The 18,501-nt window shown below is 33.7% G+C and overlaps 2 protein-coding genes across 2 annotated transcripts; both read right to left on the reverse strand.

Annotated features, from left to right (window-relative positions):
• Positions 1 to 1,065: 1,065 nt before the first annotated feature.
• LOC111911677 (uncharacterized) lies at positions 1,066 to 10,206 on the reverse strand. The gene is made up of 7 exons (XM_023907431.1): positions 10,068 to 10,206; positions 9,339 to 9,399; positions 8,844 to 8,870; positions 2,098 to 2,345; positions 1,708 to 1,841; positions 1,408 to 1,580; positions 1,066 to 1,288 (listed from the first exon to the last, which is right to left on the reverse strand). Exons 1-7 carry the CDS (start codon positions 10,204 to 10,206, stop codon positions 1,066 to 1,068), a joined length of 1,005 nt encoding a protein of 334 aa, XP_023763199.1.
• A 3,304-nt stretch (positions 10,207 to 13,510) lies between these two features.
• Positions 13,511 to 14,454, reverse strand: LOC128129084 (uncharacterized). Its single transcript, XM_052767777.1, has 2 exons — positions 13,704 to 14,454; positions 13,511 to 13,548 (listed from the first exon to the last, which is right to left on the reverse strand). Exons 1-2 carry the CDS (start codon positions 14,452 to 14,454, stop codon positions 13,511 to 13,513), a joined length of 789 nt encoding a protein of 262 aa, XP_052623737.1.
• Between the last annotated feature and the right edge of the window lie 4,047 nt (positions 14,455 to 18,501).

Raw genomic sequence — 18,501 nt, forward strand, 5'->3', positions numbered from 1 at the left:
AATGGGTTGAATCCGAATCCAATCCAGATCGACCAATTGTCAGCTCTAGTCGTTTTGACGAAAAGAAATTTCGCAGATACCAAGATTATCGAATATGATAGACCTACTAAAATAGTCACTTCTTTTATATATTTTCCTGATTTTTAACTTTATTTTAGAAAAAAAAATAATAACTTTAAAATATTTGCTATCATAATCATTTTGTGGTTTAAATATTATAGGAGTTTTGACCAGCTCATTCGATGTCATAATTCATAGTACGAAGCAAACGGTGGGACCCAGGCACATGCGAAGGCGGAAAAGGTAATCGAATTGAAAATGTTGTGATGATTAAGTGGGAATTGGTTGACGGTCTACCATCATCTCCCAACAACCGCACCTACTGAATTCTGTCTGCAAACTCCTTCGCTTTTAGGAGTTGGAGCCCTCCACTTTCCAACATTTTTATAATACTCGTAAGGAATAGTCGAAAAAGTGTTCTTTTGAAATAGCCATAAAAGATAAAACGCTTTTTTTATTATTATGGGTAATGTTAAAATATTAATATGTCATTATTTTAGGATATTCACCAAAAAATCACATTTGTAATGTAATATATTACAATATCAAACCTTTTATATTTTTTCTGAAATGACAGTTCACTTGGAAAATCAGAAATGTTCAACCTAAATTGTGTGTTTCAAACCCTTTTTTCCTTTGAGAAAAAGGTGTTCGAACTTTCAAACTCACCACTAACTTTTAATTACTATGATAAGAAGATGTTTATTTCAATTTAGAAAATGATGAGAATTACTTTCAAACTCTTAACTTGTGTTATATACTTTGAACTTCTTATTATAAAATCACAATTATCTACATAAATAAGGTAGGTGTATTTGGTTCATCTTGGCTAACAAGGTTCATGTAGAAGGAACACATATTAGTTTATATTATCGACGGTAGTTGAGCCATGATCAAAATAAACATGTATATTGAAAAAAAAAACAGCCTAATATACATTAAGAAAAAAATAATAACCGCAATTTCATTAAACATAAAGTTCAATTTCCACCAAAATGTTAGGTTTTAAAGTTTACATCTTCGCTCTTTAATTTTGCGAAAACGTGTAATTGCATTTTCAATCTTAACATTCTCTAGTGCTTCCTTTTCTACACTATAAATCAAAGCATCATTCATAAAATCGTCACATATTTTGTTACGCAAATCGGTCTTCAAGAACTTCATTGTAGAAAAACAACGTTTACTGATTTCAGTTGTGATGGGCAAAACCAAAGTTAGTTTTAATAATCTATAAACCAAAAGAAAAGAAAGGTGCTTCCCACCAACAAATGAGAGAGGCCTGTAATTCCTTTCAAGTTGAAAAATCTCTCATCATGGAGCAAAGTGTGATAATAGATATCAAGTTACCCATTAAGTTGCACTTTTTCCGAATCGTCAAAATCAATTTTGTATTTCGCGCTTAGCTTCAACAACTTTACTTTTATAAAAACTAGAAACGAGTCACAAGGACTCAAAGTCGTCATATTCTCTACCAACTTCACTAAATCTATCCCCAAATTCTTGAATTTGCATATCCAAAACTGTGTTAAAAATCACAACTTCGAAATGATGTTGATAAGTCATATCGGTCCTACGCTTTCGTAGGGTAACATAATATTTCAACATGTCTACAATTCCAATAATATGTTTCTCACAGAAAACACATACATTCTTCCAAATTTTTGGAAACCCGTCTTTTCTAAAAGTTAGCAATGTTTTCTTTGTCCCTTTTACTAACGAAGTTGCTTCCAAAATATTTTGATCTTTTTTTCTAAGATGCTTTGACAAGGTATACGTGAGGCCTAGAATTTCCAACATTAAGTGGAAAAAAAAACACAAAATCAAGTGTCTTTAAATACGACAAAATACAATTTGCTTGATCACGGTTACATAAAGTAGACCCATCATCTTTGACATATTTAAGGACCGCAACAACTTTTAGAAACAAATTCAACAAACTTACAATTGTTCTATAATGTGAACCTCATCTAGGATCTCCAGCTAAAACAAGAGAAATCTCTTGATTAAACCATCTTCATGTTTCAGTTTCACCAATACCAATTTCGACTGCAACTCTTTCTTTTTGAATCTCTCGTATCATATCTTTTTTCTTATAAGACTCACAAACGATAATAACCACCAAAGCTAGTTGTCCAAAGAATTCTCCAACATCATCATGTTTCTTTGCAACCACCACAACCACTAATTGAAGTTGTTGTGCAAAACAATGTATATAATGTGCATAACTGTTTTTCTTTAAAATCAAGGATTCCAAATAGTTGGATGCACCATTTATGTTACTTCCTCTGTCATAACCATGCCATATTTGAAAAAATTAATAAAAAATATAAGACGAAAAAGAATAAAATTAATATATTAAAAGAATAAATATATTATGGTTTCTCATATGAGCCATACTCAAGTTGTTATTGGAAAATATGGCATCGATGATGGCAACAAGTATGTGTAATGTAAATATGTAATTGTTATAGTTGACGACAGTTATGTGAGATACCATTAAAAGAAATCAAAGTAATACCGAGGATAATATTACTGGCGACATGGGCATTAGCGGTGACATTGGAAATATGTCGCCGCTAATGCCTATGTCGTCTGTAATATTGTCGCTGGTAATACTACAAAATCACCATCCACATAGGCGGATCCAAGGGGATCCTGGGGTAGCCCGGGATACCCCTCAAAAAATTTTCGGTAGTGTAATTTTTGTTTACGGATTCTTCAATTTTTTTTCGGTATAATGTATATATATGTATCCCTTCAATTATAAACACAAACAAATAGTAGAGTTACTGTTTAAGGCGTTTGTTTTCAAAGTAAAGCTCTCAAGTTCAATTTTTGCTCTCAAGTTCAATTTTTGCTCCTTGCATATTCTTTGTTTATTTTTGTTTTATAAGACTTGAAGTTAGTTAAGGATTCAATTAAGGTTTGGGTTTAAAACCCAAATTGAACCGGGGAAACCCAAATACCCCGAAAAAAATATTGGGTTATCCTAAAAATAAAATTGGGATGCCCCTTTACTTTGATCATGGTTCTGCCACTGACCGTCCATCTCGTCTCTCCCAACTGCACCCCACCCATTGATCTTACATCCAATCCAATGACATCTGTTGATCACCGTACAATAGAAATAGTGGTGATACCGTTACCGGCGACAATACTTATTATCGACGGTGTATAGTTTTGGTGACGTGAAGTTCCAGCAACAAACATTATGTTATTGATCGTTAATACCGGCACCACCATTACCGGCGACAAGGGCTATTAGCAGCGACATGTATTACCGACGATACTATTCCCGGCGATCAAAGTCCTTTAGCGACGAACTATTAGTGGTGATGTAGTAGCGGCGACAAATTAGGTCTTTAGCGGTGACATTTATCGTCGGTAATACCTATATTTTTTTTGTAGTGTACCTCCTTTGTGTTGGCCGCTGTTCGCATCCAAGAATAGTATCTTTGGGTGTTATTTTTCATGTTGTACAAAATAAAATATTAGTTGCAAACAGTTTGTTTGGTCGAACCGGGAGCGGTGGAAATGGTTTTGATGGAAGTAAATTTGTTGGCAATAGGTCCGGTGTTGGAAGCAATCAAGTAGACAATATCCTAAATCCAGAGGTCATACTCGTAACACTGGTTGACTTAATCAATCAGATTGTTCGATACCAAAACAGGGAGTCTTGTCATTATATTTATTAAATATACCAAACATAAGGTGGGTAGGTTAGTATTTTTCTCACATATATATATATATATATATATATATATATATATATATATATATATATATATATATATATATATATATATATAATCATTATTAAAATTATAGTGCTAATAATATATGATGCTAAAACCTCACACTAATAACAACTTGATGCAAATAATTTATTTATAAGAATTTGATTCGTGATAAATATTAATAAATTTTATAATCCACTGGAAATTATTTATTTTATGAAAATAATTATTTTCAACGTCAGTTATCATAATATACCATAAGTATAATTTATTAAGTTGTGTATATTTATTTGGACTAGAAAAACTTTGACATTTAGCTAAAGGAACAAGGTTTTATGTCTTATAAAAATTAAAAGCAAATTTTATATAATTTTTTCTTCTTCCTTCTCTCAAACCGATCCTAGCTATGAAGGACAAGAGATGAAGACTTTTGAATATAATAAGGTGTTAAGACATGCTTTAGAAGCATGAGTCTTTAACATCATTAAGCTTAGAGGTATGAGAATTCTTAAAGGTTAAGATACAAATATATAAAGGCCTAATAATAAATGCTTAAAAAGCTAGTTTTTCTTCCTTGTTTTTGGCTTGAAGAAATCCGAAAATCATCCTTTTTCTTTCCTTCTTACTCTCTAGTTTTCTTAAAGAGTTAAGTCATTAAAGATAAAGATGATACTTGCATTCTTACCCTCATTTAAGTTAAAAGTTTGTTTTCTTTTACAAACTTAGGAGTTAAAGATTGGCATCTTTTCGAAATGATAATTGTTGGTGTTAGTCTTTAGAGGATTTATATATTATGTTATTGTCATCTTCTACAACTTTCAACCTCCTAAAAGGAATCAAAGTCTTCAAAGTTTGTAGTTCTTTCTTTCTATAGTTGTTTTGATCTCTTATGTTCATGCAAAAATGATCATTGGCAGGTTAAAATAGTTTTAATTTTTTTTCAATATTTTAAAGCTTATGCTATTGTTTTTTTAGAAACTAGTTTTTGAATAAAACCTAACAATTACCCACATTTGTCTTGAAGGATCGCCACGAATCACCTACGCCACTACGCCCGAAACAACTAGGGTATGTATATTCCCTATACTCACTCTCTCAAGAGTAACTTCCAGATCCTCACTATTTTTGACCTTCTAACAATCCATACTCAACTCATGAAACCTTCACTAACTCTGTAGTCGTCTTGTGTATGCTAATCATACATAACACTAGATTCGATAGATAGTTGAATAATTGATTCTACCTTAAGCCCACAACCAGACAAAGAACAGGAAATAAGGCTAAATCAAGCATTTCCAGGCTATAAAATCTTAGTTATGTACAATCATGATGCATACACTAGACAACTACAATAATAATGTCAGTTTCATACAACATAAAGCAATCAATAGTTAAACAATTAGTCTACCAGACGATACTGTCACACCCCAAAACCACGAACGGCGGAAACGTTCAGGGGTGGAGGACGTCATGTACAGTATCACAACAGTGTAATATAATAAACAAGCAACAACATCATCCATTGCATTACAAGTAGAATTTTAATACATGTGTGTTCTTTCATTGTAGTAAGACACCAAAAATATACAATCAAAATAAAAGACGAGTCTTGTCTGCTTCGTCTTCTTAAAACCTGGCCATCGTACCTGTTTACTGCTGACCTGAGAATACAAGTTATTTTGAAAGCGAGTATCAGCTTTAAAGCTGGTGAATTCATAAGAAATTAAGTGTCGTTGTCTTGCTTATGAAAATCTACTATGAAGGCCATGTAAACCTTTAAATGAAAATGTTGAGGTAAGTATGAAATCCCTAGAAAAACCCTTATTTTCTATAAGTATGAAATGTAGTTTTCTACCAAGACCCGAATGTTTTATTATGACAATGTAGTCTTTTACCAAGACCCGAATGTTTTGTAAGTAAAATGATAGTTTTCCTTGGGTTGTTTAGTACTAAAGTACTTAGTCTAAGTCATCGTTTATGTGAAGGTATCACAAAATAAAGTAAACAGGAAAAATCACTTATGTACGTGTTATCCCGAGGTACTGAGGTTAACACGACGAATGTAAATGTTATCCCGAGGTACTAGGGCTAACATAATACATATAACCTAATGAACATCCGAAGATTGTCCACTTGTCCTCTGTAGCAGCAGCAGGGCGGAGGAATGGTTAGTCCCTGTAAAGGTACTCCTAGTATAAGTAATAACCGTAGACATCCGTAGATGTTCATCACCCACTGTTGCTAACAGATGAGTTCCGGAATGGTTAGTCCCGTACGTATATCCCGAGGTACTAGGGATAGAGGCCCATCTAGGTATCCGAGGTACTAGGGATAAGGTCCTGTCTAGATATCCCGAGGTACTAGGGATATGCAGGAAGATTTACACAGAAGGTACTAATAAATCATCCTCGCAATTCGAGATACAAGTATTCATGTTAATGTACACAGTTAAGTGTATCTACATAAAGGCACTCATGTAATGCGTTTATGTAAGCGTGCTCATGTATCATGTAAGTATATGTAAACGTACTCATGTATCATGTAATCAATTGTAAAGGTACTCATGTATCAGGTAATGTACTGGTATAGACTCATGAATGAACTGACTCTTGTGTGATTCCTTGTAATAGGAATTATGTTTGAAATCTCCAAATTATCCCTATGATAATTTACTGGAAGGTAATTGGTTGTTCAAGTATGTTTATACACTCTTACTACTCAAGAGTGTGAAAAACTAATTGAAAGTTGTAAACTATAACATCAATACATATATAAGAATATAAGTGTACATGCATTAGTTCAAGAGTGTAAAATGGTTTTGTAAGACATCTTATGGATTTTGAACAATAATTAACAATGACTTGATGTCAATTTAATATACATTTTAAAGGTAAAACATTTGATAACAATGTGTTTTTAAGATTTAAAACCATTTCTTGCTTCACATTTTGTAGTATGTGAAATCTGTTAAATGACAACCACAGTTATAAAATACATATCAATGATTTAATAACATGTTTGTTTCTACTTGTATTCCCCCCCCCCCCCTTTAAAGCATTTAAAATCATTTAAAACATTGATTAGGGGTATGAACTCACCTGTAGTTGGTGATTGGGATGAACTGAACGGTATAGGATTGCTAGGTGTCAAGCGAGGTCTTGTACACACACTACGATCCTAATGGACATATAATCACACATATATGCATTCAATTAGTCTTAAATTACTAATTGATAAAGTTAAGACATCCTAGACATAATAAACACTTTATATAAGTGTTTTTAAGCCCTAAGGATTGCATCTAAGCTATTGTGGGACAAGGTATTTGTGTTTAGGATTTCAAAGGACCCTATATGTGAGTTTACTCCCCATATACCATCACACATGGAGTTTACGGTTGAAAACTCTTGAGTTTACGGTCGTAAACTCCCAACCATGGGTGTTTTGTGTGTTTTGAAGTCCCAAATGATTCCTAGAATTATTCTAACTTGGTGGTTAAATTCTTGGAAGGGTTTAAGGTCTAGAAACACTCCATTTAGGAGTTTACGGCCCTAAGGCCATTCCCCTTAGAGTTTACTGCCATAAACTCTAAGTATGGTGTGTTTTTGATGCTTTCAAGTCTCTTGCACTTGTGGTATAGGTTCTAGACTTTTATTCCAAGCATATGAAGGCATTAGGCACACTTTGGTGCCCCTTTAAGGAGTTTACGGCCCAAGAACCATGTATAGGTTCTAGATTATGCCTTCTTTAAGAATATAATATATTAAATTTTGCACATTTGAAATTCTTTAAGAATACCTCTATTCTTTTGGTTTGATTTTTTTTACTTATTGTTCTTGTATTCTTTTTTATACGCAACACATTAGAAATTCTTTAAGAATAACATCATTGTTTTGGTTTTAGTTTGTTGATTTGTTGGTTTGTAATACCAATGTTAATTCTTAAAAAATTCAAGTATTCTTAAAGAATGATTGAAGAAAACAATCTCTAAAGTGCTTTGATAGATATCAATTATCAATGTCTCATGAGGAATATAAAACAATTCTCCAAAAATTAAACATACATATTTAAGATGTTAACAGGAAATGGGTTAATTTGATTAGAAAATCATATCCTTTTGAATTTTCTTATAGTCTAACTGAATTAGTTCTTTCTGTTTGGTGTTTAGTAATGATTTTGGTTAATATTTTTGGCAATTTTAATAATGATATGCTACTGTAAAATGTATATTTTTGAAAGAATTTTGATGTAGCAGTGAAATGGTGACTTAGATAATAAGTTTAGTAAACATTTGTATTAATGACAGATGATTATTGAACCATTTAAGTTGTTAACATATTAACTAACTAGTTTGATTACGCTAGAATGTAATTTCACCATATTATCTTTTACTTAATTCTTGTCTTAATTTCATTACAAAAATGAATGGGTTTCAATTTTTTGTAGTACTACTGGATTATTTTTTTTTAATTTGTGCTTAATGATATTTACTTCAAAAAATATATAATTCCATATTCTTTAGTAATAACTATTAATACGGATAAAATTAAAAAAAAAACAAAGGAATTTTCATGTTGTTTACAAATGGGTTAGTCCGATATATGCATATTCTTAAAGAACGACTTTTAATTCAAAATTTTCTAAAAACAAACAAATAAATTGACAAAATAAATTGATTACATGCATTACACAATTATCAATTAGAACGGTTTTTCATCTCCATTATTATCACCAACTATCAAATCGATTTCACCATTTGAAGCTGCTGATTCCGTAAAAAAATTGATTTTTCTGCTTGGTAGAGTGATACTCTCTACTTGTTACTTGATCAACCATTACAATTTCTATTAAATCGTATATAGATTCGATCACATGTTAATTGTTCCTCTAAAAAAATCAAAATTTGATTGTTCATCCTTTACAGAATATATAATTATAAATGTAGAATATACCTTCAGAATCAGATAACATTTAAGTGTATCACAAATATTCTATAAGAATGAGGGTTGGGATACAAAATTAGTGAAACCGTTATTTACAACTAACCTTAACGAAAACACAAAATCCATAAACCTACAATTATTTTAATATAACCAAAGAGTCTAGCAGAATAAACTCCTTAATATTCACATAACAATTCTTGTGGAATGCGTTTCCTCATATCATAATTGGAAAAGAAAATTTAGAAGATTCTTTAACAATGTGTGTAGGTATACAAACTCCATGAAACCATTATTAACAAATAATGCTAATAGAAAAACAAAATTCTTGAATCTACGTATTGGAGATCACCAAAAAAGAAAATCAATTTACTGAATTGGAAACAAGTCGATGGTTGTTTAAAATCGATTTATAGATTAGAGAATATCACAAACAAAAATCTTATTCACCAATACACTAAATCGTTTTAGATGTGAAAGAGAAGAAATTAACTTACCTTGAATGATATCATGGCATGTAATTATCAAAAACTAAAATCACACTGGTTTAGATTTATTGATCAGAGAAGATCGATGATGATGTTACTTGAAATCAATTTACCTATCGAAGAAAGTTGATGAAGAAGAAAGAGAAAGACAAAAAATTGGTAACGTGATTATAGCTAATTTGGGGGATAGATAAATCTGATTAGTTAATATATATGCTACTTTACAATAATGCATTTCTCAAATGATTGGTCTAGAAATAGCCATATATTCACATAATATATAAGGTTTATATATGAACGTAACATATATATATATATATATATATATATATATATATATATATATATATATATATATATATATATATATATATATATATATATATATATATATATATATATATATATATATATCATTTAATTTAGCAACTATACATATTTTAAGAATCAACCTAATAATTACGGCCCGCAATTTTAAAAACCAATTAAGTCCTACTTGGAGCCCTTATAATTACGTCCTTTCATAATACCAAATAATTATAAATATTTCGTGACATTAACGTAGTAATCTCACTAGATATTGATAGGCTTTCATTAATCTCACTTTAACAAGTCTGTCAAAGTGTCATATGTGAAATTGCTTTAGCCCAATTAGCTTTGAAGTTATTTTTATTTGAGCCCATAAATGGATCCCATTTAACTAAAATAACACATAACGCTAATTTCCAAAATACTAGATAGCAGCCAATAACAAAATTACCTCTTATTGGTACAAAACATCATACATCGCTTTAGTTATGGTAGTTGGCCTCTTCTTGTGTGATTATCTTCCCCGATGATGCCCTCCTTGTTGGCGGATCCTTCATCTCCGGCGAATCTTTCTTCTCTGGTGGAGCCTTCATCGTCGGTGGAGCTTTCATCTTCAACCATCACTCTTAATCTTTCCCACCTCTCAACATCACCCTTTAATTCACTCTCCATGCCTTCTCTTTCTCGTACAAAGTATATAACCTCTTATGAACTAAGTTGAGAACAATCCACAGGTTAGGTAAGAGCTTAAAAAAATAATTACATCATCTTCAGATCACATGAGCTTCCATAACTTACACACATCGCTGCTTGTCTCGGAGATATCATCATCATGACTTCAAGTGCCAAGATTGTAGAAAACAATCGCTAGAAACTTCTCACAAACTCATAAAGATCCAAATGTTTGCCATAAAACGGATTTAAAGCATTCATGATCAATTACTTACCATTGCAACTTCTGGATTGCTACCACACTTCTATGTCACTGGAATAACCTTAAACCACAATTGTATTGAGATCTATTACAAATTATGTTTTCCCATAAAAGTCAATGCCTTTCACTAAATCGTATATATACTCAATACGTGTACATAACTGAGCTAGGTATACATAAGTGGGCTTATAAACATAAAGACCATAGAAAGTATATAAAACAATATACTAAAGGAGAATATTACGTCTAACATCCCCCCGTAGTCTGACTGGGAGATTGAGAACGGACGTTCAGACTAGATCTAAAATCAAGAAACAATGTGGATGACAGACCTTTAGTAAAAATGTCAGCATACTGAGAAGACGAGGGGACATGAAGGATACGTATCTGTCCCAAAGCAACCTGGTCACAAACAAAATGGATATCAATCTCTATATGTTTGGTGCGTTGATGTTGAACTGGTTTGGAGGAGAAGGAGACCACACTAACGTTATCACAGTATACTAGGGTGGCAGATAGAGGGGGATAAAGGAGCTCATGTAGTACGTTGCGTAACCAACATGTCTCAGCAACGACATTCGCAACACCCCGATACTCTGCTTCAGCACTAGAACGAGAGATCGTACCCTGTCTTTTAGATGATCATGAAAGAAGATTATGACCTAAAAACACGCAATATCTAGAAGTAGAGCGACTTTTAGCCCCCCGAGTTTCGAAACACGGAGATATGTATAATTGAAGACCATGATCCAAAGTGCCATGTAGATACCAGAGAATACGCTTAAGAGACGTAAAATGAGGCTCCCGAGGATCATGCATATAGAGACAGAACTGTTGAACAACATAAGTAATGTCTGGTCTGGTAAAGATCAGATAATGAAGTGTACCAGCGAGACTGCGGTATAAAGTGGGATCAAAGACAGGATGACCCATACCATCAAACTTGGTAGAGGATTGTGCTAGGGTTCATGCGGGTTTGCAATGATGCATACCGACACGATCAAGAATCTCCGTAGCATACTTATGTTGAGATAGAAACATGCCATGTCTGTCACGTGTAACAGAAACACCCAAAAAATAGTTTAGAGCACCCAAATCAGTCATTGAGAATTATGAACGGAGAGAATCAATGATTTGTTGAAGAAGAGTAGAGGATGAGGCAGTTAAGATAATATCATCCACATAAAGGAGCAAATACGCGATCTGGTCACCCTGTCTGTAAATAAAAAGAGAAGTATCGGTTCTACTATTAGTAAAACCACGACCGGTGATGAACTGATCGAAACGGTAGTACCAAGCACGGGGTGCCTGTTTCAGTCTATATAAGGACTTCTTTAATAGACAAACATGAGTAGGAGTGGACGAGTCTCAAAACTCGGGGGGCTGATGCATGTAGACAGTCTCCTGAAGATTCCCGTGAAGAAAAGCATTCTTCACATCCAGTTGATGAACCGGCCAATGATGAGAAATTGCCAAGCTGAGAACGGTGCGTATTGTAGTCAGTTTAACAACCGGACTAAAAGTCTCATCACAGTCAATACCGGGTCGTTGACTACGATCATTTTCCATGAGACGCGCCTTATAGCGAGCTAGAGACCCATTTGCATTATGTTTATGTTTAAACAACCAAATACAATTAACCACATTAGCATCGGGGGGCCGAGGCACAAGCTCCCAAGTCCTGTTAGAAATAAGTGCATTAAATTCTTCTTTCATAGCATTTAACCAGTTAGGATCTTGAAACGCTTCAGAATAAGAACGCAGAACGGAGGAGAAAGATGACTCGACATGAAGATTAAGTTTATCAATGGGTTTGACAATACCATGGCGTTTACGAGTGAACATAAGATGAGTGCTTGTAGTTATAGGGTGAACCGGAGCATGAGTAGGACCAGACACATCCGAAGAAGAGGTACCGGTAGTAGAAGAAACGGGAGTAATAGCAGCCGAGTTGGGTTGTTGAGTGGCAGGATCTGGACCAAAAGAATGAAAGCCAATGTTATGAGAGGGTGTGGGTTGAGAGTTGAGGGGTTGAGCTCTATGAGAAGGGTGATTAAACATGTTGCGTCTCCCCTCAATATGTAAGAAATCATAGTTAGGAGAATCATTTGGAGTCATTGAACCAAAGGGAAATATGGTTTCGTGAAAAGTTACGTGACGGGAAATGATGATTTGGTTTGTTTCAAGGTTAAGGCAGCGATATCCTTTATGACTCGAGGGGTTACCAATAAAAATACAAGGAATAGAACGAGGTTGAAGCTTGTTGTTATTGTTAAGGTGAGGATAGCAAAGACACCCGAAGACACGAAGATGAGTATAAGTGGGATATTTTTGAAAGAGTTTTTAGTATGGGGAGTCATTCTTAAGGGTGGTGGAGGAAGAATATTTAGAAGGTGAGTAGCCATATGGAGAGCTTCAATCCAATATGTGGGAGGTAAGTGAGCTTAAAAGAGGAGTGTGCGAATGGTGTTATTTATGGTACGAAGCATGCATTCAGATTTACCGTTTTGTTGAGAAGTGTACGGGCAAGAGAAACACATATGAATGCCATGAGTGGTGCAAAGATTATGAAACTGGGAGTTGTCAAATTCTTTTCCATTGTCACATTGAAAAGTTTGGATATCTTTGTGAAATTGATTTTTGATATAAGCACGAAATATGACAAATATGGAGAAAACATCAGATTTGTTACGTAGGGGATACACCCACAAAAAATGAGAAAATTGATCTAGAAAAATGACATAATATTTAATACCACTATGAATTTCCAACGGGAAAGTCCAAACACCAGAATGAACAACTTGAAAGGGAAATAAAGCTTTAGTTTTAGAGAAAGAAAAAGACAAACGGACATGCTCGCCAAGTTGACAAGCGTAGCAAAGTAAATGAGAATCTTTTTTATTACAAGAAATGACTTTATTTGATAATAAATGCTTGAACACTTGTTGGCCGGGATGATCGAGACGTTGATGCCACGTGGAAGACTTGACACTAACAAAAGCTTGAGGAGTTGGACTTGTAACGAGATAGAGATCACCGTTGCTATCGCATCGTAGAAGAATTTGTTTCGTTAAAAAGTCCTTCACAAAAAAACCAAATTCATCAAACTCAATAGAACATTTATTATCACGGGTGAACTTACACACATAAACAAGATTTTTGATAATTTGGGGGGTAATAAGAACATTTTTTAAATGAAGCGTTCGAAACAGATTATAACTAAGAGTTGTGTTACCTGTTTCTGTGATGGGAATGCGAGATCCATTACCGACTGAAACTGAGAAATTAGAATTATTACATTTATTGCTAAAGGACTTGAGAATACCTGGGTCGGCGTTAAGGTGAGCGGTGACACCAGTGTGCATGTACCAGTCTGCAGTTCCCGGATCATGAAGATTCATAGTGGTGAAAGCATGTGGTAAAAGGGTAGCTTGATTCGACGAAGCATAGGGAGAATTGGGCCAGCCAGAAAAATTGGTAGTGGGCTGTCCATTACAGAATAGAGCTTGTTGCTGGGCTTGAGAAGGCTGATTCCAAGGAAGTTGAGTGGAAGGCGCATGAGAGCTGGATTGATTAGTCCATTGGGCTGCTGGCCAGTGGGCCGGAGATCGTGGAGTTAGAAGCATGCCACGTTGAAGTGGGTAGTAGACAGACCAAGGAATCGATGATCCCCAGCCCCTCAAAAAAATTACTAGTGCCGCCTTTAGGACCAGATGAGCGACCACGACCCCTCTACCAGAGCGATCTCCTCTTCCACCGCTGCCACCGCCACGATTCTGTCTACCACCACTGCAGGAGCCATTGATGCTACGAGATATGTTATTGGAGGAGTTTGTGGATCGAGATTTGTGCTCGGTAGCAAGAACGGTAGGTGAAGAGGAAGTATCATAGTTAGATGTTTGAAGACCACGTTTTTGTTCTTTTAACATGGAGCGTTCCTTAAGAGATAACACATAAGTAGGAGGCAGACCATTGAGAGCATACATGACAAGAGATCTCGAGGGCACAGGAGATCTGATATTAGAAATGAGATCGACAATGGCCTTGATCTTGGTACAATATTCATGAATGGTGGAGTTGCCAAGAGTGATATTTTGAAGTTCACCCTCCAATTCAATTGCTTGAGATTCCTTATTTTCGTGAAAGAGATCCTGTAGGGCACCCCATATGTCGGCAGCAGTACAACCTGGTTTAATGATCGATTGAAGAACATGATGGGATAGAGTGGCATGCAACCATTGTTTAACCACATTATCTACTTAAGGCCATGATGGGTCGTCGGGTATAGGGTTAGGAGGTTCAAGGTGATTGAACACCTCATAGTTCCTTCCAAGCGTCATAGTTGAGTCGATCGATGTCAAGAATGAGAGGCACATAAGATTTTATGTTGGTAATTCCGTATATCTTGTCGGTGGGACAAGAGGTGGGGATAGAAGAGTCTTCTTTAGGAGGCATGAAATGGAGAAGCACAGAGGAGTAGAAGATGTAGGGAATCAGAAGAAGAAGATACTCTGTGATAAGGGATCAACTAGGGTTGGCACGTAGAAAGGCCTGATACCATATTACAAATTCTGTTTTCCCATAAAAGTCAATGCCTTTTATTAAATCGTATATATACTCAATGCATGTAGAAAGGCACGTAGAAAGGCCTGATACCATATTACAAATTATGTTTTCTAACAGGATCTTTCTCTCATATCTGATGTGGTGGTTATTGAAGAGAATCATCAGAGCACTCTCTTTCTTTCCTCTTCTTCTTATAACTACACTCAATTCACACACACTCATAGCTTCAAGTAACAACAACCTTTCATCCCTTACTCTCTTACATCCGACGACCTTAGATGACGAAGTCTGGTGGCCTAACAACAACTCCAACAATGACAGCCTCCTCCCATTTCTCCCTTTTTCTCGACCTTAATCTCATTTTATCTCTCTGCAACCGCACCCACTCACTCACACCCATTACTCTAGGATTTGGGTTGATTATATATGGAATACGTTGCAGATAACAACAAAACGCGATGAAGGTTCTTCTGCCCATCACGTTGGTGTGATGCATGGAACAAGGGAACAAAGATTTACAAAATTAGCAGAAGCAGTCCCCTAACTTTAGATCTTTGACATTCTTAACCCATGCTTGATTTCGTCAACAAAAAAAGAAAAATGGCGTAATACCCCCATGGACCTTTATACAGTGGCGGACGCAGAACGTTTTAGTAGGGGTGACACTAAAAAAAAATTTCCGAAAAAATCTAAATTAGTAGTGGCACTCGTATTTTAAGCCAGTGCACCACTAAGGTCCGCCACTGCCTTTATAATTAAATTACTTTATTATTATCCTTATTTAATAAATCTCATTCTATTTAATTTACTCCCGTAAACTATTATATTGCCTCATTAAGGGATTTAATCCATCAAGATAATTATTTACGACCTTTTATTGTTTGACTAACTTATCCATCCTTAAATTTTAGTTTCTAATTATAAAAACACCCATGCTATTTATTAAACGTCTCTTTTATATAACTAATTACACTAATTCTCATATTCCTTTTAAAAATAGCGAAATGAAAACGAGATGTTACATAAAGGATATTAATTATTGAAGATTTCAATATTAAAAATATTAAATAAATCTTGTTAAATTTTCTAGATGAAAAAAAATCTACTCTTACCACCAGGCATCACCTTTCTCTTGATGATCTACAAGAGATAATAACATTTGATGGTTATAATTTTAAGGAACTGTTTCATGTCTTGAAAATGTTTTCAAGAATGATCAGAAATTTTACATTTTAAAGGTCCAATTCTTAAACAACCTCCGATTACCAATAGGTCCAAACATAATGATTGGCGGAAATGTCATCTTGACACTAAAGATGTGTCAGCATCAATAATGGAAATTGTAATATCTGGCCTCAACAATGTAATTGTAATCTCTGGCCTCAACAATGTCTTGGAAAACTATTAAGAATACTAGATGTTTCATCAAGTTATGTGTATATTCCTTCAGGATAGTAGAACATGGTTCGAACCTGTTCAAACATTGGAAGAATGCAAGGCTAAAAAGAGTGACATTGTGTGAACTAAAAGGCCCATAGTTCATGTAAAGGGAAAATATAAAAAGATCAAGCCTAAGAAACTGAGAAAGGCTCTCAAAGATGGATCTTGTTTCTACTGTAGAGAAACATGTCACTGGAAGAGAAATTGCTCATCTTATCTTACTGATATGAGAAAGTCTGTAGAGACTAGCACTTTAGCTATCTAAAAAATAGAACTTATATTTTTCATAAAACACTCAAGTAATTTATATTAAGTGTTAATTTTATATTTTTAAATGTGTTACAGATATTCAAGAAGAGTAAGCAGTTGAGAACAAAAAAGTTGGAACTTCACTCTAGAAGTTTATTATTCATGTTTTGATCATAAGATACATGTATTGTAAAACAATGTTTGTATTGAACAATGTATGTTGAATATATTTAGACTAAATATATACCTCTATTATTTAATTAGATGATTAATTATTAATTAATCGTTTTTCATAACGATCACATGCATAATCTTTAATGTTAATTCTAATTTCGAGAACTAGATCTCTTAATAGAATTATAAAGTAAATATCAATGTTTTCTAAACAATAATTCTAATTGAAAATTACCTTTAGTCACAAATATGATTTTAATCAAACTTATCTGTGACATTATCATCTTTATCACATAAGAAAGATATACATATTCCAACTTTAAAAGATGGATTTTTGAGGGCTAATATTTGACATATGTGAATTTTATTTGTAAAAGATAAGTTATACTATTTCCAGTAATAGTAGAGAAAATTATTATTTAGTAACGATACATAGTTATGCATGACTTCACTTCTAATAAATGTCTAGATTTAGTAGAAGACACCTCATCCAATTAATAGATAACTATTGTCATTGTAGTTATATTTTATATGATAAAAGAAAAATGTGAAACCTTTTGAAGTTTTCAAATATGAAGTTAAGAAAAAAATAAATAAACCATCAAAGGCCTTATAGTGAGAAAGGATGAACCAAACTTTATCAAATGTGTTTTACTTTTTAGTGAGTAGAAATAATCTTCCTTTATCATTTTCGAGATTATACATAAATCAGTATGATCCGTATTTTAAACAAAACTCTAATTAAGAACTAGATAAAACTCTTTGTAAGGTCTAGTATGAAAGGGTTCCATCCTTATGTTACTTAATGAGGAGTTGATATGAAGCTCGTGTATGACAAGAAGCTTCTAACAAACACTGACCTAGTATCTACTAAATATATATTTGTAGAATATCCTAAAAGGTTATTTAGGTTATTGTTTATGAAAATTGATGTGTGTTTTTATGTATATATTTTAATTTCTCAAGTTTTAAATTTATAAAACTGATTTTATCGCAACCGGACTAATAAAAACACTAGGAAGTGTATATAATCATGCAATATTATAGTTGTGGTAAGACCATTTGTCGAACACAAGGGAAAAAGTGTTGAATTAATTTGGAGTTGTTGATTATAGGTTACACTAAACACACAAAAATAGTAAAGAGAGGTTTTATGGAACTAAATCTCAAATAAATAACTAAACAAAAAAACTTGATAAACTGAATGAAGACAAATCTCTTTAGGTACTTTGGTTTAGACAAAATTAAATCTTAAAATCATAGATATTTTCTCACATAGAAGTTATTTGTTCTCTATTCGCCGATTCCTAATTTGACTTGTTTCTAGGTCTAGACAACTAATCCTTTGAATTTCAAGTGTTTTAGTAACAATGATCAAATGCACTAATTATCCAAAAAATCAGTATTCAGTTCGTATTATGAGAGACTTGACCTACTAGCATCAAGATCATGAAGCTAATTACATATGAATGGTCATCAAATATAGACTTACACATTTTAATCACAAAATTACTATTTAACCCTAGGTTTTGATCAGACACTACTCATACAAATTTAAAACTCATAAACTCATATGATTCAAGCACATCATACTAGATTGTTCG

The sequence above is a fragment of the Lactuca sativa genome, chromosome 9, assembly GCF_002870075.4.
Source record: "Lactuca sativa cultivar Salinas chromosome 9, Lsat_Salinas_v11, whole genome shotgun sequence".
NCBI classification, from domain to species: Eukaryota; Viridiplantae; Streptophyta; class Magnoliopsida; order Asterales; family Asteraceae; genus Lactuca; species Lactuca sativa.